The sequence below is a fragment of the Microtus pennsylvanicus genome, chromosome 18, assembly GCF_037038515.1.
Source record: "Microtus pennsylvanicus isolate mMicPen1 chromosome 18, mMicPen1.hap1, whole genome shotgun sequence".
Taxonomy (NCBI): domain Eukaryota; kingdom Metazoa; phylum Chordata; class Mammalia; order Rodentia; family Cricetidae; genus Microtus; species Microtus pennsylvanicus.
In genome coordinates this window covers 16341468-16367863 of record NC_134596.1, presented here as the reverse complement: position 1 = coordinate 16367863, position 26396 = coordinate 16341468, and the positions used below count along the sequence as shown (strand labels likewise).

The window sequence follows — 26396 nt, the reverse complement described above, 5'->3', positions numbered from 1 at the left end:
ATCTGAAATTCACAACCAGGTTCAAAACTTAAGCAAAGTTTAACAATTAAGCACAAAAATATGATCCAGTTCGCCTCTTTCTCCCACCTTCAAGACTCTTCTTGTCAAGGAAATTGCTGGGTACTTCTTGGGGGTTAGTATCACTGGGCACTGCACTGAGTACTTGCTGAGGGCTAGCGTTGAGAGAGGATACTGAGGCAGGTAAACTCAAAGGTCTACATATTCTGTCCCAGGCAAGTGTGGTTCTTTTGTTGATTTGAATACTTCTTTTAGAAGTGCTGCTGAGAGATTGGGGAAAACTGTCCCCGAAATCACTCTGGGGGTTCTGTCAGTTGTGTTGATTTTTGATTCCCTGTCCGAGGGGAGGCAGGCAGACCCAGAGTGAGGATATTCCCTTCTGTCATCCTGTCCCTGTCCCCTGCTTTCTATCCTGACTCAGGCTCAGCCCCACCCTTTAGGGCCAAATCCTGGCCATCAGTATTACAATACCTTATGTGGTGTGTACTTTAAAATGTAACCTCGTCTGACCTTATCCAAGTCCCTGTAAGAATGGCAGGCCCTTGCGTCGTGTGCCCTTAGGAAACAACCTTCCTGACCTAGACCTGGGTCACCTTTGTCTTAGGTCCCACAGGGAGGCCCATGCTCTGCAGCCGATATTCTGCCTAGTCAGCTGACGGCCTTGCTTTGTCCTGCAGACACCATGTTGAGGCACCTGAGAGCCATGGATGCCATGAAGAACTTCTCAGATTTCCGGCAGGAGGCCAGCATGCTGCACGCCCTGCAGCACCCCTGCATCGTGTCACTCATTGGCATCAGCATCCACCCCCTCTGCTTCGCCCTGGAGCTTGCCCCACTGAGCAGCCTCAACACTGTGCTGTCTGAGAATGCCAGAGGTACAGCCAGCCACTCTGAGAACATTCCACAAGGGCCACTCGCTCCAGAGAGGCCAGTAGAACCCTAGTGCAGGAGGACAGGCCTCTGCGTAGCCTCGGATCCAGTAGTTTCCTCCCATCTCACATGCCCAACTTGGTTGCAAAAGCAGAACCATGGGTGACTTTAGTGAGCCAGGGTGCGCCCAGCCCCAGAGCAGGTGCCTTGCCAACTCCAAACATGGGGCAGGGCATGTTGGGACAGCCTAAGAGCTCACACTCTGGAGTCAGAGAGAAGCAAATTTCAAGTCCCGTAGGAAGAGACAAACTGCCTCGACTGGCAAGACACAGAGCCTTAGATGAGGCAGCTCCATTGGCCTAAGAGATAGCAGCTGGCACTCAAAGCCCAGCTGCATCGCTAAGTGCCCCCTGTAGCCACAGGTACACACTGGGCACCAGTTAAGACGGAGCCTGGGATCCCTTCTTCCACATCTTATTCCTCAAAGAAAGTTAAAATGAATTCTCCTGAAGGAATGGGTAACTACCCCCAAACTTCTGCCCGAGGTGGGGAGGTGGCTGCCTTCATTAAGAAAGAGCTGCTATTAAACCAGGCACTTCTCAACCTCCAGGAAAATGGGAACGATTTATGGAGTTTCTGTGCCTTTAGTTTACCCTTGACCACAGAGCAAGGTGGGCCTGAGAGGAGATGGGAAGCGCTTGAGTCCTTGAATGCAAACACCGGCAACTTCCCATGTGGTCTGCCGTGAAAGGCTCGCTAAGCAAGAATTTCTATCCAAGTGTGTAGTACTTCACTCCAAGGTCATTCTCTGTCCCTTCTGGCACCTGGCATGAAGGAGAGCGACAATGTATCCATCGAGTTTGAAGTACTAGGGGATGTGTCGGTCAGTGTTTCCTCACTGTAACAAAATGCCTGAGATTAACAACTTCAGAGAAATAAAGGTTAGTTTGGGCTCATCCTTTTAGAGATTTCAGTCCCGTGGTCAGTTGGCCTTGTTCTTGGGGCCTGTGGTCATGTGGCACATTATGATGGGGTCCTGTGACAGAAAAGGCTGCTTATATCATGCCACCTAGAAAGTTAAGGAAAGAGAGAGAGAAAGGTTAGAGTCCCAATGGCTCCTTCAAGGATATGTCCCCAGTGACCTCACTTCCATCTGTGTGACCTGTCTTAGTTAGAGTTTCTATTGCTGTGATAAAACACCACAACCAAAAGCGACATGGGAAGGAAAGGGTTTATTTCAGCTTACAGCTTGTCATCCCTCATCTTGTGGAAGTCAAGGCAGGAACCTGGTGGCAGGAACTGATGCAGAGGCCATGGAGGAAGGCTGCTTATGGGGCTTGATCAGTCTGCTCTCCTATGTAACCCAGGATCACCTGCCCAGGATGAAGCCACCTACAGTGGGGCTAACTTCCTCCTCCCACAACAATCATCAATCTAGAAAATGCACAGCAGGCTTGCCTGCAGGTCAGTCTGGTGGGGACATTTTCTCAAGTGAGAATCTCTCTTCCAAAATGTCCCTGTCTTGTGTCAAGTTGACATAAAACTAGCCAGCACAAAGCTCTGCCTCTTAAAGGTCTCATTACTTCCAACTAGTGCCTTGTAAGGCAACCCTTTAATCCCACCCAACAAGTAGGGGAGACAGAAGGAGAAAATGAAAGGTTCTAGTGCTATTTTGATTCGATCTTAAGTTTGATGAATTTGAAAATAGGTACTGTTTTTTTTTCTTTGCAAGATTCTTCCTTTATGCCCCTGGGGCATATGCTCACCCAAAAGATAGCCTACCAGATTGCCTCAGGCCTGGCCTACCTGCACAAGAAGAGCATCATCTTTTGTGACCTCAAGTCAGACAACATCCTGGTGTGGTCCCTGAGCGTCAAGGAGCATGTAAACATCAAACTGTCAGACTACGGCATCTCTCGGCAGTCCTTTCATGAGGGTGCCCTGGGAGTGGAGGGCACCCCTGGCTACCAGGCTCCGGAGATCAGGCCTCGCATCGTATATGATGAGAAGGTACCTGCCTGTCCTGCTGCAATCCCCAAAGCCAGCTGTGGAGAGCAGGGGCCCAGTCCTGTGAGAAGCCAGAAAGGCAGTCCTGGCACCCTGGCTTCGCCCCCTCCAGCCTGTGTTCAGTGAGGGAGATTTTGGCTCTGACCAGAAGGTGCTGGGGCATATGGTCTGCCTGCTTGTTAAAAGGCTAACCTGTCCTTAGCTTTAGAAGTTTGTTTGTTTTGTTTCAGTGTGTATGTGTGTGCATGTGTGTATGCTGGTGTGCTTGCCTCTCCATCAGCATTAATATCTTTCTGTCACTCTCTCACTGAACCTGGAGCTAACTCACTGATTGACTACACTTGTTGCCCAATGAGTTCCTGGGATCCTCCTGGCTCCGCCTCCTCCCAGGGGTGGGATTCCAGACACACACTGCTACACCTGGCTTTTAGTAGGTGTTGGGGATCGGAACACGGGTCTTCATGCTTCCACAGGAAGCACCTTACCTACTGAGCCATCTCCCCAGCCATCGATTCACGCTTCTGTAACTTCAATTCTCAAACATCACACACTATAAACTGTGGCTGAAGTCCAGGGTAGAAATATACCTGCACTTAGAGCCTGGCTATCACACTTAATGCACAGAATGAGCAGACCAGCATGGCGCTCTTGAGAAGCACAAAATAAACGTGGTAGAAGTTCCTGGTACCACAAGGTGCTGGTTAAATGCCAACCAGGAGAGAGCAAGTGCTGGGAAAGCGAGTGTGAGTTCCCAGGCAACTGAGCAGCAACCGTGGCTTGGACAGCTGGGTCCAGAGAGCTGTGTATCACGCTCAGTAGCCCTGTATCACGCTCAGTAGCCGTGTATCATGCTGACCTGTCCGCTCACCACCCCCTTGACTCTAACTTATTTTCATTATACTTATTTACTCATGTATTTATTTAGAGCAGACTTGTGTATAGAACCAGACAACTTGCAAGAGTTAGCTCTTGCCTCCACAGTGTGGGTTCTGGGGATCGAACTCAGTTCCTCAGATTTAGCAGCAAATGCCGTTGCCGGCTGAATGATTATCTCGCTTGCTTTGATTCCCTGTTAGTGCACTGTTTGTTTTCAGACGGGTCTTGGACCTTGAGATTGACCTAAGCGTGCACGGGTTAACTCAGAACCTGTGGCTGTTGCCAGAATTTGGAAAAGGACAAGCCAAAGCAACAGAAATGGGAAGCTTCTCAGTCTCTGGTGACGCAGACAAGGTGTTCACCTGAGAGGCTGTGAGAAGGGCCACACTTAAAAACTGCTGACTATTTTCTCAGACATTCTCTTGTAAAAGATGATTCCCTGGCTTAAGGGGATCTGTGTAACTCTTTCCTTGCTGGGTCTCTTGATGGTAATTAAAGTGAAGAAACAAAGGAGTTGCTATCTAGGAGATGCTCCACTCCCCTTTGAATGAGTTTCACAGACAGCCTTCTGGTGTCTTGGTTTTGGAGCCCTTAATTGGTGTCTGGTAGTTAGCAATCTCTCTCTCTCTCTCTCTCTCTCTCTCTCTCTCTCTCTCTCTCTCTCTCTCTCTCTGTGTGTGTGGGGGGGGGGATACGTAAATAAGTTACGTAAATAAGGAAGGAAGGATGAATGGCTAGGTAGATGGACAGAAGGACAGGTGTGGTACTTGGACAGATGAACTGAGATGAACTGATGGATGTACTGATGAGGGTCTCCCTTTGTGGGAAAGCCAGTGCTTCCCTTATCTGATTGTTATCTAATAATTTAATTTTCTTATCTCATGATTTAATTTCTAATAAGCTAATTTCCTTATCTAACAATTATCTACTCTGTTCCTTCCCCCTCAGCCCAGCTTTCGAAAGTTGCTGGGCCCAGGCAGGAGACCTAACTTGGCTTGCCTTTCTGCCCAGGTAGATATGTTCTCCTATGGAATGGTTCTATACGAGTTACTGTCAGGACAGCGTCCTGCCCTGGGTCACCACCAACTTCAGATTGCCAAGAAGCTGTCCAAGGGCATCCGCCCAGTTCTGGGGCAGCCCGAGGAAGTGCAGTTCCATCGACTCCAGGCGCTCATGATGGAGTGCTGGGACACCAAGCCAGAGAAGGTACACGGAAGAGTGGAGCCTGGGCCCTTCCTCCCTGGCGGCAGGGGCTGTGTGTGCCTGCTCGCCCACCCTCCCTAAGGACCGCTGGGAAATCTTCTCTGTCTCTTCTAGACAGAACTTTAGTTCTGCTAATGTACCTCCCGGTCTTGGTGTGTGTGCACAGGCATGTGCCTGCATGTCTGTCTGAGGAAAATGTACCTTCTTCTCCCTAGCTTGTGTACTTGGGACCAGAAGTATTTCAAATGTTGGAGTTTTTCAGATTTTCAGAATATTTACATGTTAGTTGACCATCCCCAATCCAGAAATCCACTCTAAAACGCTCTGAAATCTGGAACTTTTTGAGGATCACTCAATTTGTATATCAGACCCATTGTGGCAATGTGTTCGCTATGCAAGAACAGGGGAAGGTACACATCTCTTTGGAAGCTTTGCTTATGAGAAGCAGGGACCCTGCTACATTATTAAAGACGGTGCCTTGTTTGTCAGAAGGGTCCCCATTCTCAAGCTTAGCACCTGTCCATCAAATCAGATAGCTGATGCAACACATTATGAATACAATCTGAGGCAAAAGTTGATGTCTCTGGGATTAAGATGCGACACAACGGGCCTTTGACTCCAGACCAACTGAACCTATTACCGCGTCCATGATGACCCAGAGACTATTCAGGGCCTTTATTTTTTTGGAGGGGGAGGGGTTTCTGAAGCCTTTTCAGTCTTGTGCTAGGCCAACCCTGAGTGGGAAGATTCTCATATCCCCCTGCTGGTGCCAGGGGAAATGCATGGGGAAACTGCACAGTGGTGCTCACTAGGGACCTCTCTCCTGCAGCGCCCACTGGCCCTGTCTGTCGTGAGCCAGATGAAGGACCCGACCTTCGCCACCTTCATGTACATGCTGCCCTGTGGGAAGCAGTCGGCCTTCTTTTCGTCCCAAGGCCAGGAGTACACTGTGGTGTTCTGGGATGGGAAGGAGGAGTCCAGGTAATGTCTGCGGTCTGCCCTTCCCGGCTTATGTCTTGGGCGGCCCTGGGAACAGAAAAGCAATGATGCCTATGATGCCCATTGAGCAGACAGTGGAGTCCAAGGCCTGGTTAGAGCACAATCAAGAGAGAAGGAGGGCAGAAACAAAATTCACACGGGCACAGTTTTGAAGCTAAGGGAAGTAGAGAAAGGGTGGACTTGAGTGCGTCAGGAACCCAGTGCCAGGGAGAGTGTTGCTTCAAGATGAAGTTATCCACACTGTGAGCAGGAAGGACATTAGACGATGCTGAAGGTGAACGAGTATAACAGCCAATGCTGTGGAATGAGAGAGCAAGGGACCAGGCCCAAAGGGAAGCAGAAGACCAGAACCCAAGGGTCACTCACAGGCGGTCCCTTCTAACTGTAGCTCTTTTTCACAGTGAAGTGGTGGGAAGGAATTGAGAATGGGTGGGGATGAGATGTCCCAGAAGAAAAGAGAAAGTCCAAAGTGTCCACCATGGTCTGTGGAGCCAGGGTGTTTGCAGGGCAGTATTAAGACCACTGCTGTGAAGGAACCACCAGCCTGGCTATAGCTAATGCTCCCGGGGGTCTGCTCACCCCAGCCCCCAGGCTGCAGAAGGTGGCTTACAAACCTGACCGTTTATCCAGGAAGGAGAGAGGAAACAGGACTTGATGGACCTTCAAGGGAGCATTTATAGAGAAGACCCGTGAGGCCTGAGATCATAATGGGAAGAACACAGAATAACCCTAAGAAGCAAGAAAGTCCCCAGCTAGATAATGATCCAAGGTAGAGTGGGTTAAAGAGCTGGGGAAGGGTGTGCAGGCAGCTGACGGGCAGCATTACTGGACCAGAGAGCGAGGTGTCTGAGGTAGAGTGGAGGAAAGTTCCACTGGGAGAGGAAAAGAATTCCTGAGGCCCAGAGGCAAGCGCTTCAGAAGGAGAGTATAGTAAGGGCTGGAATCTCCACGGGATCGGGGTCTTGTGTGATGGCCTCTTCAGGGTTGGCCAGGCTGGAATCTCCATGGGATTTGGGTCTTGTTTGATGTCCTGTAGGCTTGGCCAGGCCGGAATCCCCACAGGATCAGGGTCTTGTTTGATGTCCTGTAGGGTTGGCCAGGCTGGAATCTCCACGGGATGGGGGTCTTGTGTGATGACCTGCAGGGTTGGCCAGGCTGGAATTCCCACAGGATCAGGATCTTGTGTGATGACCTGCAGGGTTGGCTAGCACATGCTACCTTCCTGCTGGCGTGAGAGCTTCGTGGGCTAGAATAGTAGATCATCTTCACGTGGTCCCAGTAGAAAGCACTTGCAGGTGTTGCAGTCTGAGGAAACTCAGACAACCTGAGACTCAGGTAGGGTGGAATCAATGGAATGGACTCCGCCGTTTCCCTAAGGTCCGTCTGGTTGAAGTCTGCATGAATCTTACGCTCTTAGACTGGTAGCACGGAGTCATGGACAGAGGGGGAAAATAAACTCCTATTTCCAGTTCTGTCCATTGGAGAGGACTAGAAACCAAAACCAAAGAAATACCATAAGTACCCCAAGGATCTAGACATTGTCTCTAAGAACCCAGGGGGAGCAGCATTCACCCAATGGCCGATTGACCCTGGAGAAGCAAGGAAGCTGGTAGAGGCTTCTAGGAGTATATTACTGGGACTCCAGAGCCAACCTGGCCTGTGTGTGCTGGGACACACCCTCCTTCACCTCAGTGTCCTGAGGGTGTTTGCTTTGCCCTTCCTCTCAGACACAAGCAGGAGTGTGTACCCGAGAACCAAATCTTTAAATCAGGAGCCTGTGACGGACTTTATACTTGCATAATTACACCTCCTCTAAGAGCACTGCCCCAGCCTGGGGAAGGAGGTGGCCGCTGTCTATCTGGAACTGACCACACGTTGTTGCCAACCACAGGAACTACACAGTGGTCAACACAGAGAAGGGGCTGCTGGAAGTGCAAAGGATGGCGTGCGCTGGGATGAAGCTGAGCTGCCAGCTCAAGGTCCAGAGCTCAGTGTGGATAGCCACCGAGGTAACCAGCAGCCTGCGGGGCCCGTGTCAGGGTAGGCTTTGGAAGGGGACACTTCCCAGGGGGGACCGTATTTGTAAAAAATGCTAAGTTTTCAGGCCAATCTGACTATCGGGTAACCCCAACTTGCCCCTGAGAAATACCTAGCCTAATGTCGTCAGTCCTGTGAGGTGGGTCACCAGGAGAAGTGCTACTGCCCTGTTCGCCACCAGTCCATAGCTAGGATTCAGGGTGGTGAGGACAGGTGGGTACTCAGCAGGAGAAACTGGGTGTGTTGGTGGTGGGCCATGTCTCCTCCACAGACTATGAGTGCGGCAGGGCAAAGCACATCCCTGAAGACCTGTAGCCCCATAGCCATCGGAAGACCCAAGTAGCTGTCTTGCGAGGAAAGCCAAAGATTGCCCCAAATCACATGCTCTGGGGTTATGATCATTGCAGTCCATCCACATGGACTTTGGAAGTATGAACATTTGAACGTATGGCTAAACATGTAAGAGATCTCCAAAAATAGCCATGCTACTGAGATCTCAAGAATAAAGAATTTATTCTGAGAGAATAGACAAAGAGATCTTTAAGAATGCCTATCCCAATGTAATTCTTAGTAGCGACAACAAATTCACTAAATATCTTAAAAGGTAATGGGCCGAGGAGTTGATCCCTTATTGATCGTAAAGGGAGGGAAAGGGCTCTGCCTACGGCACGGTGTTGCTGTATTGTGACCCCACTTTGATAATGGCATGTTCGTGCACACCACAGGCACACGTATGAGATGCTATAACCCCCATTACTAAAGACTTTCTGTGAGTTCAATTCCTGCCAGACTGTTCTGTGTTTTTCAGAGTTTCTACAAAAAGCAGAAATTGTTGGGCAGTGGTGGCGCATGCCTTTAATCCCAGCACTCAGTAGGCAGAGGCAGGGGGATCTCTGTGAGTCTGAGGTCAGCCTGGTCTACAGAGGGAGTTCTACGATAGCCAGGGATACATGAAGAGACCCTGTCTCAAACAAACAACAAAACCCAGAAATGAATAACCAAACAAAATGCTGTCTTTCTAAGGTGCAGAGGGGTTCCCCAGGCTGAAAGCATCCTGATAGGACATGCCAATCACTTTCTTCTCTGGCTCTTACAGTGGGCTCTTCTCCTTTTGCAGGACCAGAAAATCTATATCTACAGTCTTAAAGGCATGTGCCCGTTAAGCATGCCCCAGCAGGCCCTGGACACACCGGCTGTTGTCACTTGCTTCTTGGCCGTGCCTGTTATTAAAAAGGTAAGGTGGGAATGAGAGAGATGTTCAGTTCGGTCACTCTGGGTGGGAGGCTCTCCTTGCTGGGGACAATGGATTGAGCTGGGCACAGTGGAGCCACACCTTCCTGGGTGCACCTTGCCCAGGTCACAGTCAGCTTTAGAGACACAGGTGACCATCTTTAACTATGGAGTGCCTTCTGTCCATGAACAACTGCCAGAACCCTGACTCAGATGGGGTTCACATTGGTGTGAATGACGAAGCAAGCGAATAAATGTTTCTCTGGACAGAGGTATCAGTAGCCTCTCCCCAGCCTGCCTTGACCACTGCCTTTCCTGATTACTAGGGCAGCTAGTTCCCTTCTGTTTGTAATTACTGCCTCTCAAAGACTCAGCACTGCCCAGCACTGCCCGGCACTGCCCAACACTGCCCAGCACTGCCCAAGCACTGCCCAACACTGCTCAGTACTGACTGGCATTGCCCAGAACTGCCCAGCACTGCCCAGCACTGCCCAGAACTGCTCATAACTTCCCAGAACTGCCCAGCACTGTCCGACATTGCCCAGCATTGTCTAGCAGACCCACTTCCTCACCCTCCTAATTCCCCCAATTAGTATACTCCCCATCCCTAGGCTAAGCCAACTCCATCATGTCTAGGAATTCAATCCAGTCTTACTAGAGCTGGCCAGGCCATCACTGTACTGGCCCTGGGCCTTCTCCATCCAACAGCAGATGCAGGGGCTTCACCTTCCCTTCCCAAACTTATCCAGGAGCAGCCCTCCTGGTGAACTGTGGGAACCTAGACCCATGAGCCCTCCTCTGAGAAGTTGTGTGGTACTGCCCAGTCTCCCAGGTTCTGCTGCCCTCCCTGGATTCAGAAAGGCTATGAGGGGCCTATGGATGCAGTGAGTGCTCCCCCACCCCGCATAAGGAGCACTTCCTTACGCCACTGTTTAAAATGAGCTGACTATCCTTATGTGATTCCCATTAGTCTATATGCGACGGAGGTGATCACAGTAATAGATCTCTGACCCTGTGGATCCCAGAGTCTTAGGCTGGGCACTTGGCAACTGTTCCTGTGACTTCCTGATAGTTCCCAAACCTGCGGCCTCTCCTCTCCGTGCTGCTCCAGTTTCACTTCTTGAGAAAAGAGAAAGGAGAGATGCAGAATAGATATGAGCTGAACCTTAGAGTTGTTTATGGCCATTGCCCCAGGGGCAGGCCTGGCAGCTGGGATCTCCCTGCACCAGAGCAGGGGAGAACTGGACACAAAGCATTATTGAAGGACCCCCGACGGCCGGAGACCCAGGCAGGGTGCACGTACTGCCTGAGAAGGGAGAATAAAGCCAGCTCTGTGTGAGCCGCCAGCACAGGGTGCCTGGCCCCGCGGAGGTCGTCCTGCAGAGGCCACACAGGGCAGCCCCGTGTGCTTTTACACAAGCACGCTCACATCCCAACAGACGTGGTGTTCCCCACGCTGGCGAGTAGAGCCAGGGCCCGGTAAGACTTATGACCTGTTTGCTCTGGCTGCCTTGCTGACCTAAATCCTGAAGATGGATTTCTGAGAAACTTTCTTAGGGCTCCCTACCGTGCATGTTGAGTGAGAGCCCCCTCACTCCACTACTCTGAACAGCCAGCCCCCTACACACACACATACACACACACACACACACACACACACACACACACACACTGACTCTCAACAAAGAGACTTTCTGCCATTCTTCCTGGTCAGAACAAGGCTGGGGTCTGTCCTGAACTCTGACTTGGATCGATGGCCCCTTTACCTGCCCCATTGCACTCTGTCTGCTCAGGGAAATGCCCTAGGAAGCCTGTTGGCTTTGTACCTGAAACTTTGACCTCTGCCTAGTGACCTCTGGTGGGTAGCTACAGAGGAACCCACGCTTCATGGTAAGTCCAAGTCCCCACTAGTGTCAGGCATAGTGTGTGTGTTCTGGTGCATGAAGCCAAGACTCTTTCTCGGCAGGAGAGGTAAGTCAGAAGCTGTTTCTTCTAGAAACGCCTGTTGTCTACTTAACGGGAACAGTGGAGTCCAGGGTTGCAGAGATGAATGAGACTTAACCCTTTGTAGGCCAGTCCAGGGCCAAGGTGGCAGCGGTGGGCACAGAGATCTGGCCCCTGCTTATCCGTAGCACTCTACCTACGGTGGGCAATGAACAGAGTTCCCCACGCCCGCAACAGCTGTCCTGTTAAGTTGTTTGCGATAGGGAAGACATTCTGCCTGCCTTTCAGGGAGGCCTTCATGGCGTCCAGGAAAAGCAGCCGCCTGCTGCTCATGCAGTGAGGGACCAGTCCCAGGTGGCAGCACCCTTGCTGGATGCCCTCAGCACTGTGGACACTGTTCCTCCCTGGCATATCCCTTGCCTTGCAGCACCAAGGATGGACTCAGCTCTGCTGGGGCAAGGATACATCTTTTCTGGACACAGGTCTGAGACTCCTGAGCACCTCAGGACTTCAAAGGCTTAATGCCCCATTGGGGCATTAAGGGACACCATACGCCCACTTGAGGCATATATGGAGACGAGTCTAGAGCCTGTGGCTTCTCCTCCCAGAACGTATGACATGAAAGAGCTTCATGTGTCTCTGTCCCTTCCCCCACAGAACTCCTTTCTGGTGCTGGCCGGCCTCGCTGATGGACTGGTGGCTGTGTTTCCTGTGGTCCGGGGCACCCCAAAAGAAAGCTGTTCCTACTTGTGTTCACACACAGCCAACAGGTCCAAGTTCTGTATCCCGGACGAAGACGCACGGCAGAATCCCTACCCAGTGAGAGCGATGGAGGTGGTCAACAGTGGGTCTGAGGTCTGGTACAGCAATGGGCCTGGCCTGCTCATCATTGACTGTACAGTCCTGGACATCAGCCGGCGGCTGGAGCCCTATGCAGCCCCTTCCTCGGTCGCATCGCTTGTATGCAGCTCGGACTGCAGCGGGGAGGAGGTGGTCTGGTGCCTAGACGACAAGGCCAATTCCTTAGTGATGTACCATTCGGCCACCTACCAGTTATGTGCCCGGTACTTCTGCGGGGACCCCAGTCCTCTCAGGGACACGTTTCCTGTGCAACCGTCCGTCCCAGAAGCCCCAGGCAGTCACATAATCGCCTCGAAGGAGCCTGAGGAAGAGTGCATTGCAGATATGAGCATCATGTACAGCGAGGAACTGGGCATGCAGATCCTGAGCCACCAGGACTCCCTCACCGATTACTGCTCAATGTCCTCCTATTCCTCATCCCCACCCCACCGAGACCCCAGGTCCCCTTCCAGTCTGCCCAGCTCCCTGACCAGCTATTCCAGCGTGCCTTTCTCTGCTGATTATGAAGACCCAAACAGGCCCACTGTCACCTCTGACAGATCTGAGCCTGACCTGGCTCCCATGGATGGGGAGACGTTCAGCCAACACCTGCAGGCTGTGAAGGTCCTGGCTGTCAAAGACCTCATTTGGGTCCCCAGGTAAGTTTTTCTGATGTGCGGGTGCCATTTCTGAGCTGTCCAGGGTTCTTGTTTTGGGGCTGTGGTGAGTGGAACCCATGATTTCTTAAAAGATTCCCAAATCCGTCCAGACAGTTCTCCCAAGAAGGCTTTGCCATTCGCTTTTAGAACTGGGAGTAATCTCCCAGAAAAACCAAGAATGTTCATGCAGAAGCTCATTTGCCCATCAGAAAATCCTAGGTGCCACAAAACAGGAAGTATGTGCGGGTTTCCTATAGCAGGTCCTTTCCTGTGCCACGCTGCCCCCACTCTCACGCACTCACTCCCTTCACAAACCTTCAGGTTCCGCATCTACCCGCATACTGGTCCTAGACCCACTGGAGTGCAGCTTCCTGAACAAACTTGTCCCCTTCTTGGCTTTCTTTTCTTAGGCATGGCGGCGATATCATCGTTATTGGCCTGGAGAAGAATTCAGGTGCCCAGCGGGGCAGAGTCCTTGCTGTCTTAAAAGCACGAGAGCTGACTTCACATGGGTAAGACTCTGAGAAGCACTCTGTAGGAACCAGGAGAGGGGCGTGGGGAACCCCAGAGCTCGCTAACATGTCCACTAGATAGCACAGCTGTCCTGCTGCCCCTGTGTTCTCACAGAGAAGCGTGTTGATTCACCAGGGTAGCCAGGAGGCAAAACGGAAGCCAGGTGGTGTCCTCCAGGCAGCTCCTGGGGCTCAGCATGACAGCTGAGTAGAGCATCAGCTACTTGCCCAAGGGTATCTATTTCTGAGGCGGCAGGGTACTGCGGATCAAGTACCTTGCCAAAGGTGTGTCTCGAGGGCCAGAGTCCCCTGTATTTGAAATGATGGTCCCTCCAAATGACTCGGTGTCCTTCCTGCCAAACAGGAAATCCCTGCAGGGGACCCAGCAGCCCATGAAGAGGCAGACAGGGCCAGGAGACACCCACTCTGCTAACCTGAGAGTGTCTCTGTACTAACACCAGGAGACATACCAGTCCCTGCCATGAGGACATCTGGGTTGGATGCCAGTTCAGGACACAGCCTTCAAGGCCAGGGGCCTGGAAGCCTGGTGTTAGCCAGAGTTCCTGTTTATCCTTCACCCTGAAGATCCCCACAAAAAGTCCTGAATTCAGACATGCATGCACTGTGGCGTATTTCACATCACAAGGAGACCTGCTGGCAACACAGGCTGTCACTCATCTCGGGGAAGGGTCTTTATTCATCTTTAATATCATCGCATAGAACCATCCTGCCCAAAGCAGAACAAGCCATCAGTCACTCGTGGAACTTCCAGTCCCTTGCCTGCCAGCACTGAGATTTCTCAGTGAGTCCTGGGGCAGTGGATCTAATCTATGAGCAGTTCTGGAAACCAGACCAGTCTTTGCTCCCGATCCCTGACTGACCGGGTCAAAGGAAGCTTTGTGCCAAAGTGGTTCCCAGCTCCCAAGTTGGGCTTCTGGAAACCCATAGGTCTTCAGAGCCCAGGTCAGGTCTTGGCATGCTACTCTGAGAGTACCTGGTAGCTTTTTCTAGTCACCACCCTCCCCCCCAACAGAGGCAGGTTTTATCAAGAGTCAGGCACATTCACTAGAAGGAGAAAGACCCAAGTTGGCCAGCTGAAAAAGCAAGGAAGGATCCGAGATTCTAGACATCTTGGTGTGCAGTGGGGCTCACTCACTGGGCATGGGGGGAGGAGGTACAACTCTACCCAGAGATGGTCTGCCAGCCCCACGGAGACACCAGAGCAAGTGGGTTACAGGGAGTCATCCATTGTGGTCTGAGAGGAAACACGTTGTGCACCCAAAGACCATAAAAAAATAAAAATAAAACAAAACAGTCCACAACCTCAAAACAACAGAAGCAGGGATGACTTTGAGGTAGCAGGTTTTCTGTCCAAGCTATGTCTCTGAATTTGCTAAGTATGTGGGGACAAAATGGCCTGGGGGGGAGGGGTGCTGCAACAAGGACACTAGCAAGTGTAATTGCACACGTGGGCCTCTCTGACTTTTTCATTGTGGGGTACAATGTGTCACAGTGTGCATGCAGAGGTCAGAGGACAACTTTGTGGGGCTTGGTTCCCACCCGTTTTAGATGAGTTCCAGGGATTGAAATCAAGTCAGCAAACTTGCTTCAGAGGGAGGCCAGCCCTTTACCCAGTGAGCCGTCTCTCTGACCTTCGCAGGTCATTCTTAAACACTAGTAGTTGGTGGTTTATTCTAGACACTACAATTCCGAAGAGAGGCCTGGTGACTCCTGCTATGCTTGGCTTGGTCAGTGGCCTTCCAGGGGGTTATTCTCTTACAGCCAATGCTTATAATGTGAATTGATACCCTTGGCCTTTTGTGGGACATTATAAAACCTCGGCCCGTAGTGTTAGGAATTTTCCTAAAGCGAGCTCTCTGCTAACGCAAAAATCCCAATCAAGCCAAATCACAATAAGCCAAATTAAAAAAAATATACAGGTTTAATGAGATTCCTGCGCTCTCAGGTGGTCCCAAGGAGGAACCGGGAAGCTGCAAACGCAACCACGAGGGGGAGAGGAAAGAGACCATGAGGAAACTTTCTGGGGGAGCAGTTTAAATAGACTGGGGGAGTGGTTAAGATTTTGGCAGGCTGTCTTGACCATCCTCTGGGGAGGGGTCAAGGTTTGGTGGGCGCAGGGACAGGGCCTCCAAAGATGGAGGCAAGAGATCCGGACTTACACATAGGTCAGACCACGAGGAAGAACTGGACCCTTTACGTACATTCCAGAGCCAGATGGAGCTGTTTACGACACCCTCTTAGTAACTCCACCCCTTTCAAAAACACACATGAAGAGAGAGAGCCCTCCCTGGCCTAGTGAGGACTCCCGTGGGCGTACTCAGACCCTATCTCTCTGCAGGGTCCTGGTGGATGCAGCGGTGGTGGCAAAGGACACGGTAGTGTGCGGCTTTGCGAATGAAAACACGGAGTGGTGCCTGGCTGTCTGGAGGGGCTGGGGCGCCAGGGAGTTCGACATCTTCTACCAGTCCTATGAGGAGCTGGGCCGGCTGGAGGCGTGTACACGCAAGAGAAGGTAATGCCTGTGGAAGGGCCTCCGCGTGGAGCCAGCAGGTCCAAGCCGCTACCTGACCCCTCGGCTACAGCCCTCCAAGGGCACCGAAGACAAACGGGTTCTTTGCTAACCCTGTGCTAAGAAGTGCTGAGAAGCTAGTAGCTACTGGTGGTTTGGGAGTTCTCAGGTTCTATGGGGAGAGTTACCAGCCCAAGGGTCTGGTTGAGAGAGGCCTTCTCTTGCCTCTTCCATGGGCTTCCAGGAGCTGAAGAGAGCGACCCTGTTCCAGGCCTTCCTGGCATAATGAAAAGGCCTGTCCATTTTTATCGCCGGGCCTCAGATGGAATTACACTAAAGACTCTTGGTTGGGGAGCAGTTCAGGGCAAGGTTGGAGGAGGGCTGTGACCCTGGCCCTCCTTCCCCAAAGACCCCAAGCTCTCAGCCTGTTTCACAAGGCTCTGAGTCCCTGGAGCATGGGGCCCAGCCTGGTCAAGCTGAGATCGAATCTCCTGCTTGGCAGGGGCTCTGTGTGGGAAACCCCAGAAGGACCCTGGGCAGGCAGCATTGCCCAATAGTGGGGATGAATGGGTTCCTTCAAGAGTCACAGGCGGAAAGCCCAGTGAGAGGGCTCCTGCTCCCCCCACCCCCCTTTACATTCTTCTCCCCCGACAAAAGAAGGAGAAACCCAATCAGCAGGCCTGGAGAAAGGGCCTGTGTTTATAGCCTGGTAAAATAAACTTGGCTGGAGCCCAAGCCGTGTTTGTTTGCACATCATAATCTTGTTTATCACTTTAACAAATTAAGTAATATCTCAGCGGTTAGGCCTGGTTGTGAAACCCCATCGTATGGGACTCATACTGAATTATGTATTTGCCAAACATTTACGGCCGGCACGGACAGCAGAAGATGAAAAGTGAAATTGTTAGCGGGGTGTACGGACACAACGGGGAACATTTTATAAATTCTGTGCACGCGTGTGTACACACCCCCACAGCTTCGCCAAGCGGTGCCCTCGGAGGCTGTTTAACCTAGAACTCAAATGTGAGGTTGTACTTGGCTAATGTTATTGAACCTTTTCTAGAATTAAATTATAAAAACCAAACTTCAGATTCGCTGGGGTGTGGCTCCTGTTATCTAAAAATAAACAGACCTAGAATGAAAACGCAGCCTCTGTCTCATGAATGCAAGATGGACTCTACCCTTCCCAGGTCTCCTTCCTGCCCAGGGTAGACCTGGGCCACCCTTCTGAGCACTGTTGGGTGTTCCCAGCTGCCCTGTAGCTCTCCACGGGCGGGCAGATGCTCCTCTGTCAGCCCCAGCCCTGTAGAAGCCAGTTTCCCACTTCCTATTGCGAGTCAGGTCCTAAATCCTTGAGGATCAAGGCTTTGAGCCTGCTCATACCTCATCGCTGCTTCCCACGCTGATCCCTAAAGTGAGCTGTGGGGGTCACCGTTCTCTCCCAGTGTCCCCAAACTGCCTACTTAGATCTCGAGACACAAACTGGTCCTGTCTGCGTGGCGCCTGCTCGCTGTGTCACTTGCTGAGGCAGCTGTGTAGATAGCCAGCCTCCTCTGCTTCACAGACCCGGCCCACCTTTACATCCCATCTTCTGCCCGGATGCAGTACTAATGAAGCCTCACAGTCATGGGGGAGCTGGGGACGGGAGTTTCACGTTACTCCCGGGAACATGGGAGAAACGGCTCATGAACTTGGCTAAAGAAGAGTTAGAAACCTAGAAAGAAAGTGATCCACACCAAAGGTAAACAACAGCTGGAAGAAAATAAATAAATGAAATTTAAAAATTCACAGGGCTGATGAGATGGCTTGTCGGGTCAGGAAGCATGCTGTCAAGACTGTAAACCTAAGTTCAGTCCCCTGGATCCACATGGTAGAAAGAGAACCAACTCCAACAAGTCATCTTCTGACCTCTACACACTCGTACACACTTGTGTATACACACACACACACACACACACTACAAAATTAATAAATTTGATTTTTAAAAATGTATTTATAACCCAATTGAAAGATGAGCAGTTCCCTTATCTTTTTTTGCAAAATTCGTATTCATCAATAAAAGAAAACACAATTGGAAAGAAGATGAATGCCCTGCACAGGCGGGTGGCATAAAGAAACACAGCCCCTCAACACGATAAGAGGACTTTTGTCACCCTCAAGTTACAGTTTGTTACCCTCAAAGGATCAGCCGTGATTCTCGAACTCTTGCTAGGTATTAGGCAGGACACAGTGGCAGTCACCCAAACGAGGTACTCTGCTGCTGGGGCCTCTGCTCAAGAGGGCAGGGGTGACAGTGAACACATAAACAAAATAAAGAGCTAGAGAGGAAAATTCAGGAACCCAGCTGCAAGTGTTGCAGCTCTGGAGGAAACGGTATCCTGATGGTCAGAAGCCAGGTGTTACCTGTAAGAAGTATCAGAGCCGTAGGCATAGCCTGATTGCCAACAGCCGGGATACATTTCCCTTCTGAGCTGTGGGCATCACCTGATTCCCAACAGCCAGGGTATATTTCCCTTCTGAGCTGTAGGCATCGTCTGATTCTCAACAGCCAGGGTATAGTTCCTTTCTGAGATGTAGGTATCGCCTGGCTTCCAACAGCCAGGGTATAGTTCCTTTCTGAGATGTAGGTATCGCCTGGCTTCCAACAGCCAGGAAACCTTTCCCCTCTGAGCTGTAACATCCAGCAGCTAATGACTGGGGCTGGGGGAGGCCCGGAGCGGACCGTGCTGCCTGAGAAAGGGCATTTGTGTGAGATCTCAGGGTCCCACCTAAGAGAGCTTAATGCGCCAAGACCCAGTGGAGAAGGAGCTGGTCACAGCTGGCGTGGCTGGAGCACCAGGAAGAAGGGCGTGCCCAGTCTGTCTCCACCCCCACCCCACAGACCCAGCACGTGATTGCAGTTGTCCAGTGCAGCTCCTGGGAGCAGGAAACAAAAACATGGCCAAAGAAACAGAAGGCACATGGGGAAAGTCTAGCGCAGTTTTGTGTGTGCCGTGACCTAGGAGCGTCTCTTAGGCACGGGATATTGCGGTATATGTGGATCTGCACAGAAGCAGGCTCATCACAGATCGCCCCTGGCTCCCCAGCAGGAATCAGCCCAGGCCTCTCTCTAGAAGAGAGTCATAAAGTTCCTGTGTGTGCAAAACTGATCGTCACTGCTTTTCCAAAGGAGGTAGCGCTAGGCATCCTGGTCTGAGGTGCTCTCTAAGATATAATAAATGAACTGGTGGTGTCTTTATTAAATAATTTTTATTTATTCTTTGAGAATTTCATACAATGTATTTTGATTATATTCATCTCCCTTCCTCGACTGCTCCAAGACCCTCCCCTATCCCTACCCATTCAACTTTATTTTCTCTCTCTGGGAAAAAAACAACCTCCTCCAACAAGCCGAATTGTTGTTGCCCAGCTACTACTCCTGACCCTGGAGTGTACTCGGTAGACCAGGAGTCAATCCATTGAAGAAAACTGACTTTCCTGCCCCTGGCAACAGTCAAGTGCCAACAGCTCATCAGCTAAGCGTGGACTTCATGTCCACTTCCCTCCTCCGTGCTGGGCTTTTACCTGGCTTGAACTGTGCCGGTGCATGCTGTCGCCGTCGTTGGGAGTTCCTATGTGCATCTGACCTGCTGTGACCAGAAAATACTGTTTCCTCGAAGCCATCCATCGCTTCTGACTCTAAAATCTTTCTGCCCGTCTTTCAAATAGATATCTGAGCCTCGAGGGAAGGCATGTGATATTGGCATCCCGTTTATAGATCAGTATTCCAAAGTCTCTCATTCTCTGCATACTGACAGGACTAGCATTTTCAAAAGCAACTTAGGGCACAGTACATATTGCATTCCTATTGGAATAAACAGCATTGTAGCCCGCATTCTACGCGTGGAAACATCTCAGCATCAGATGCTCGAGAACCTGGTAGGCATAGCTGCCTCTGGGGAGGAGAAATATGGGCTACCACGGAAGACGGGTTTTGATTTTTCACTTCACATCTTCCTCCTTGCAATTGAAGGATGTGATTGCTCTATGGTGGTAATCCTGCTAAGAAGACTTCTTCTCTGAGCTACCACTGACATCCCCAGGTCCCTGACTGACCGCAGGTCCTTGGGACAGAACACCCAGAACCTCTAGCACAGTGGTTCTCAACCTGTGGGTCACGACCCATGGTGGAGGATCACATATCAGATATCCTACATATAATATATTTATAATATAATTTATAACAGTAGCAAATTTACAGTTAGGAAGCAGCGAAGAAATAATTTTACAGTTAAGGGTCACCACTACTTGAGACACTATATTAAATGGTTGCAGCATTAGGAAGACTGAGAAGCACCGATGGAGCAGATTCTACCTGCCCGCACTCCAGCTTAGGGCTCTAAGGAAGAGAGCACAGGTGGCGGCTGGCATCCTTCCTCATAAAGTGAACATTGGGGAGCGCCATGGGAGATGTGCAATATAAAACTTCCCCCAAAGCTCTGGAAAGCCAGCAAGTGTTGAAACACCCCTGGATGCGAACAGGCTGCTGCCTAGGAAGCCTTGTCCAGAGAGTCAGAGCTCGGGCTCCCATCCGCACCTCTAAGTGACTTTAGCATCTCCCGCTCAGAGCAGTCTGAGGAGGAACAGGTGGAACTGTAGTCATGGTAACTGTTCCCCTTAGGCTCAATAGCTAATTTTTCTGGTCCACCATTTCCCAGATGACTTTGTAAGTAGTGGGGCTGTGCTCTACTCAGGAGATTGGATGTGGTCGAGTAGGATGTGCCGGAGCATCATCAAGAAGTCAAGAGCCTTTAGAAAATTTAAGACATTATGAAAATAGGAAGATCATAGCTCATTGTGCACTGTATAGCAATACATCACTCACATCATCAAAAATACACTTTTCTACCAAGCTAAAACTAAATATGAATTTATAATGTCTTAAGTTTTCTAAAAGCATAAAGGTAAGCTTTTAACAATTTTATCATTTAAAATAGAAGTTCCAGGTGTAATTATTTTATACTTTTGTGTTAAGATATTCAAATCCTGTGATTTAAATAAACACAGATACATAAATGTTTAGAAGTTACAACATGTTTTGTCAAATAGCTAGCAAAATTAAATAGAGCCTTGAGTTATTTTACCCTCTGTAAACATAGCAGACTCTTTAATGTTAGAAAACTACAATAATCCCAACTATATTCACATTTTATACATCAAATATATCTTTGAGCCTATCAAATTTCTGTTTATCTATTTTGAAAACTGAGTAAACAAACAAGAAGAAGATGAGGAGGAGGAGGAAGGGGAGGGGGAGGGGGAGGAGGAGGAGGAGGAGGAGGAGGAGAAGGAGAAGGAGAAGGAGAAGAAGAAGAAGAAGAAGAAGAAGAAGAAGAAGAAGAAGAAGAAGAAGAAGAAGAAGAAGAAGAAGAAGAAGAAGAAGAAAGTCAAGAGCCAAGGCAGCACGGTGGGACCTTTAGTTCCAGTACTTGAGAGGCAGAGGCAAGAGGATCTCTGTGAGTTTGAGGCCAGCTTGGTCTACATAGCAAGTTCCAGGACAGCCGGGACTACAAAAAAAGACCATAACTCAAAAACCAAAACAAAGCAAAGAAAAGAAAAGAAAAGAAAAAGTCAAGAACTTTAGGCCCTGCCACTTACTTTCCTGTTCCTTAAAGACCTGGAGGCCAGGGTTCTTCCTGAAGAAACTGCGAGAGCTCTTGCTGGTGGTGACAGGCACCTCTGTGCCATCTATGACCTCCAAGCTTCTCATGACATTGTGGAGAGAAAAGCCCACTTCCTTCGGTAACTGATCACTGAAGCCAAATGCAGGTCCTAAGTGTTCAAATCGCCCAAGCGGAGCCACTGAGTATTATAATAAGTGAACTGGCCCTAATGAACTGCTGGGCAAATGCCAGCAGAAGAGAGTGGCAAGGGTGAAATGGAGCACAGTGTAGCCCCAGAGCTTCGCCTTCCAGGAAGCTAGGCACGGTAGGGTATATAGCTCCCCAACCCCCATCACCATCCGCATTTCCCAATTAACTATAGATACAATGTGGTCCAGAACTCCAGCCTAATCACCCAAAGGCCCAAATTTACTCTTTGATATTGTATCAGTTATAGCCTTCCACCCTGAGAAAGCTACCACTTCTATGACTCTGGTATCTCCTCTGAGGAAGAGAAATGACTTCTGTTTCTCCATCCGGACCCCGGAGTCACTCTGTATATGACAGCTACAGTCTGGCCCCCAACCATGACCATGCCCCACTCCTTGTTCCCCAGCTGTAGAAGTCATCTCTCTGCTTGCCCCACGAAGCACAGGTTTTCCCTGAGAATGGTTTAGGGAACAACAAGGCAGTACTGTTGTCAAGCAAGACATCAGCAGGACCGTCAGTGACGTCGCCTGAGAATCAGGCTAAGGGATAGGACACATGAGAGGAAGCAAACACACACTGGTGGCTGTGTGGGATGAGAAGAACATTTAGAAGATTAAATTATTTAATTTTAAAAATGAAGTAGGAATCATGGTTTGTGCACAAATCAAGTAAGTATTCACCTGGCCCAGGAATGGTACCTGTCAAACCATCGAGACTTACTGGCTCTTCTGGGCCAGTGATCAAGCAACACTTCTTGGTTTTTAGGGGGCAGCCAGTCAGTGGTGGGGAGAGGCCATGTGACTAGAGCTGGTAAATCACATGAAATAGACACCAGGCTCTCACAGTGTGAGTCCTGCCTTGTATGAGCCCTGCATGGAAACATACACTCGGTAGGGAAAGCTCAGTCTCCTGCCTTTGGGAAAATGACCCAGAACACCAAAACCCTGCCATGGACACGTGTCAAGAGGAAGAAATGAAGTCTGTGGTTGGAACCACAGGGACTTGGGATTCCTTCTCTCCCAAGCAGTGATGTGGAGCAGCCAGCTGTCCCAGACAGTCATAAGACAGGGACCTGCCTGCACTCTGATGGCGTCTAGGAAGAAGAACCTGGAGTCAGCCTACCAAGCAGATGCTGACAAGATCCGTTTCCATGATACCAGCAAAGTAGGTCAGGATATCACGCACGCTTTACACATTGGGAGCCTAGGAGTTGTGTTGCGGAACAGTATGAGACAAGAGCACTCTGGCTGATAGAGCTTCCCAGGGCTCCCAGACACCATCGCTCACTCTTGGTACAGAAAGGACATTCACTTTTACGACTGAACTCTGTGCTGTTCACCCTGGAGGAGCAGCCAAAAACCTACCCCAGGACAGCTGAGGACACCCAGACCCCATGTAACTTTGTCTGGCGTCTTCCGAAGCCCGGTCTTTCCTGCTAGGGTCAAGAGAGGTTGTTGTGATACAAGGAAGGTTCAGACAATCTGGGAAGAGTTATTAACACCAGTAGGTGTGGAAGGTAAGAGGTCCTTGTGCACACAGGTGAGCATTGGAGAAGCCAGGAAAGTTCAACATGCATGCTTGTCTCCTCAAAGGAAGGAAATGTTAACCTGTCTTCCTCCTGGAATGCTGGGGGCAAAAGTACTTTACAACATGGTGATCTTTGCTATCTGTAGGAGGCTTGTTTATCTCAGATCTTTCTCCCCTAAATCTTAAGCATTGTTTCTAAGATTCTTTTTTTTTTTTTTGTTTCTAAGATTCTTATGAGAGGATCAACAACAGCCTAAGTGACTTCTATGTTATCTTAGATCGAGCCCAAACCCTGACTTCCATGGGCATTGTGATTATCTCAGCCGTTCTCCATAGACCCTTATCTGGAGCATTGTCCCTAAGTCAATAGAACCCTCTTTATGGAAGAGGCCTTGTTACTTTGTAAAGAGTTTCCTCAGCCATTCTCCATAGACCCTTATCTGGAGCATTGTCCCTAAGTCAATAGAACCCTCTTTATGGAAGAGGCCTTGTTACTTTGTAAAGAGTTTCGGTGTAAACATGCCTTAAGCTTTGTTGTACACTAGCGACTGAGCTGATTGCCATGAGGAAACTTTTTTCCAAAATTATGCTGTGCTTAAATACAGCTGAAATATACTACCTGGGGTCAGACTCCAGAATTTTGGCCCAGCAGTTACTAAGTCAGGCTGAACCAAGTTTCATTCTTGTCTCTCCACATATTACTCCATCACCGGGTATAGAACCAACAGGGGCCCCCACAAATTGGAAGGCTGGCACCATGATTGGGAAGAAGTTGGAACTCTGGGACTTCAGCATTCAGGGCAGTTTTCCAATTAAGTAGAATAAGCCCACCCTCCACAGCTACAAGATCTAAAGTGTCAATCAACTTCAAATGAAAAGCATTAGGAAGGATGTGGAACAGTGCGGACCATGTACTAATTTTATTTCCTACCATTATTGCTCAAACAATACAGGAGAGAGATGCTTACCAAGCATTTCCACGGTATTCACTGTCAGGCCCTTAAAGGGGATCTGGAGCCTGTGAGAGGAAGCATTCAGGTTCTTTGCAATTACCGTGCCGTTTTGAACAAGGTACATGAGCCTCCACAGACTTGGTCCACAGGTGGTCTTGGAGTCAGTTTCCTGTGGACACCAAAGGATAATCACACTTTCTTGAGGAACTGGTATTACAAGGTAGGCTGTTTCTTCGGGTGCTCAAAACATCGGTGGTAGTCTGGTATTTTAAACTTTAATTTTAATTAAATATTGACAAGTGCAAGTTAGTTATAATTTTAAATCAGTGTTAAATAGAGGGTGCTGTGGATCCAGAATATAAGCAGTATGCTGTTGTTGAGAAACTGGTTCATTTTCCATATCTCATAAATGTATGAGTCTCGTTCATACAGCACCATCAGCACATAGGTAAGAACCATACCACTACACCCCACAGCCAGGCACTGAAGAATGCTGGATCAGTAGGGGCTGGGATGCCAAGTATTAGGGTGTATTCATCTCTTTGACCTAGAGCCAGGAAAACCCAGAAGACAGCATCCAATTCCCGCCTCCTCTGAAGGGGTTCATCCACACAGAGGCCAGACAGCAGCCCAAACCCTTGCATCCTTGGAGCCTAGAAGACCCAGGAAGGGGCCCAGGGCCAGAGGGAAGATCCACACAGGTGATTCATGGTGGGATTTTATGGAATGTGAGGCTGTCACAAGCACCTCTTAGAGGCAGGGACAATCCATATCATTCCCCAAATCTGGAACTTTTAAGGTTTCCTTCCATGTCCCTGATAATGGCAGAATAGTCCTGGACCCATGGCCCACTGTGGGTTTGACACATTGCCCTCGAGCCATGTATGACATTCTTAGGATGACTATCGCTCTCTGTCAGTCACAGGAAGCCTGACCTGTGGTCACATTCCAAAGCACTAGGGTAAGGCCTTCAGCTTGTGAATCCTGAGGGGGAAGGGGACAACATTCACAGCTGAGTCCACAATGCCTTCCTTGTTCCATGGTGGTACCTTTGGAGCCTAAAACCAAGCCAGCGAAAGGCAAGAAAATGCATTCACGATGTTCTACGTGCGGCCTTGGGTGCATGTTAATAAGAAACACACACATGGTGCTTTCTTCTTTCACAGATGTATAAAAGATGTAAAAGATCAGAAGGACACAGACCAAAGTGTGATCTGTGACCACTTCTGGCTCCTGAGGGTACCACTCACTTTTGTTGGTTCTCTTCTGGTTTGTCGGAATAATTTCTTTATACGACCAAGACCTAGGTTACAAAAACACTCACTTTAAATACCACAAAATGACGCCTGTACCTACACACGGACTTTCTTGTTACGACTGGTCTGTCTTGGGATGCTGAACGTCACAGCAGCCAATGCCAAAGGAACGCTATTGTCAGTCACTTTCCAGAACACAGAAACAATCAACAGCTCAGGTGAGACCCTGTGCCTTACTCCTTTAAGCCTAAGGGGAAATGTGATTGTTCCCCGGGGGCAGTCTGCACACTGAACATCCGGTGCTGTAGAAACACTGCCCTTGGGTTACACAGACTACTTCCTGGAACTGAGTCTTTTAACTGCCTTTAGCAAGGGCAGCAGCTGTCCCATCCAGTCAGAACCTGGGAGCGCTTTGGCTCTGGAAGATAAGTAGCACAGGCTTCCTCACAAGAAAGTCTGGTAGGTCCAGGGGCACTCTACTGCCTAGAGAAGATTTCCACCCCTTTCAAATCCATCTCCTGTCAGAGTTTCAGAATGGCAGAAAGAGGGTTTTGGAGTGCCACACCCCTGACAAGCTTGGATCGTACCCATCAGGCAATGCCAGGCCACCTGACCAGTTGGTACAACTTTCCTCAGCATTGGACACTGGCCTCGAGGCCCGGCCTCTGACGTCATCACTCCCAACCAGAGCCCACTTCACTTTCTACTCCCTATGAAGCCTGTGAGGGAGAGTCTGGACTCGCTTGTGTGACTCTCTCTCCCTCTTGTGCAGGCTGCTGGCTCCTTCCCAGCTGAGCCCTCAGGAAACATGTGGTATGTTTTGGTAACTTTGACACTCACAAGGGGTTCGGAGGGGTGGCTCAATGGTTAAGGGTACTTGTTGCTTTTACAGAGGACCTGGACTGGGTTCTCAGCACCCCCACGGCAAAGCACATCTGGAACAAAGATTCTTGAAAAGGGCCGTCCGCTAAAGAAAGAACATACCTAGTGACCAGACCTCCTATGCCTGCTTTCCACACTACCAGGAATTTAATCCCATCCCAGAGGAGGAATCCTCAGGGTGGCGCCTGCTCCTTGCCAATC

General features: G+C 49.8%; 1 protein-coding gene across 1 annotated transcript in view; it reads left to right on the top strand.

The window, feature by feature from the left end:
* Positions 1-16865, top strand: part of Lrrk1 (leucine rich repeat kinase 1) — a 136381-nt gene extending 119516 nt beyond the window's left edge. Inside the window, exons 26-34 of the mRNA XM_075952355.1 lie at positions 696-893; positions 2621-2898; positions 4783-4977; positions 5804-5955; positions 7865-7982; positions 9128-9244; positions 11842-12683; positions 13094-13195; positions 15555-16865. Of these exons, the coding sequence (XP_075808470.1) occupies positions 696-893; positions 2621-2898; positions 4783-4977; positions 5804-5955; positions 7865-7982; positions 9128-9244; positions 11842-12683; positions 13094-13195; positions 15555-15732 (2180 nt within the window). The 3' untranslated portion in view covers positions 15733-16865. The remainder of the gene's footprint in view (positions 1-695; positions 894-2620; positions 2899-4782; positions 4978-5803; positions 5956-7864; positions 7983-9127; positions 9245-11841; positions 12684-13093; positions 13196-15554) is intronic.
* The last annotated feature ends 9531 nt before the right edge of the window (positions 16866-26396 follow it).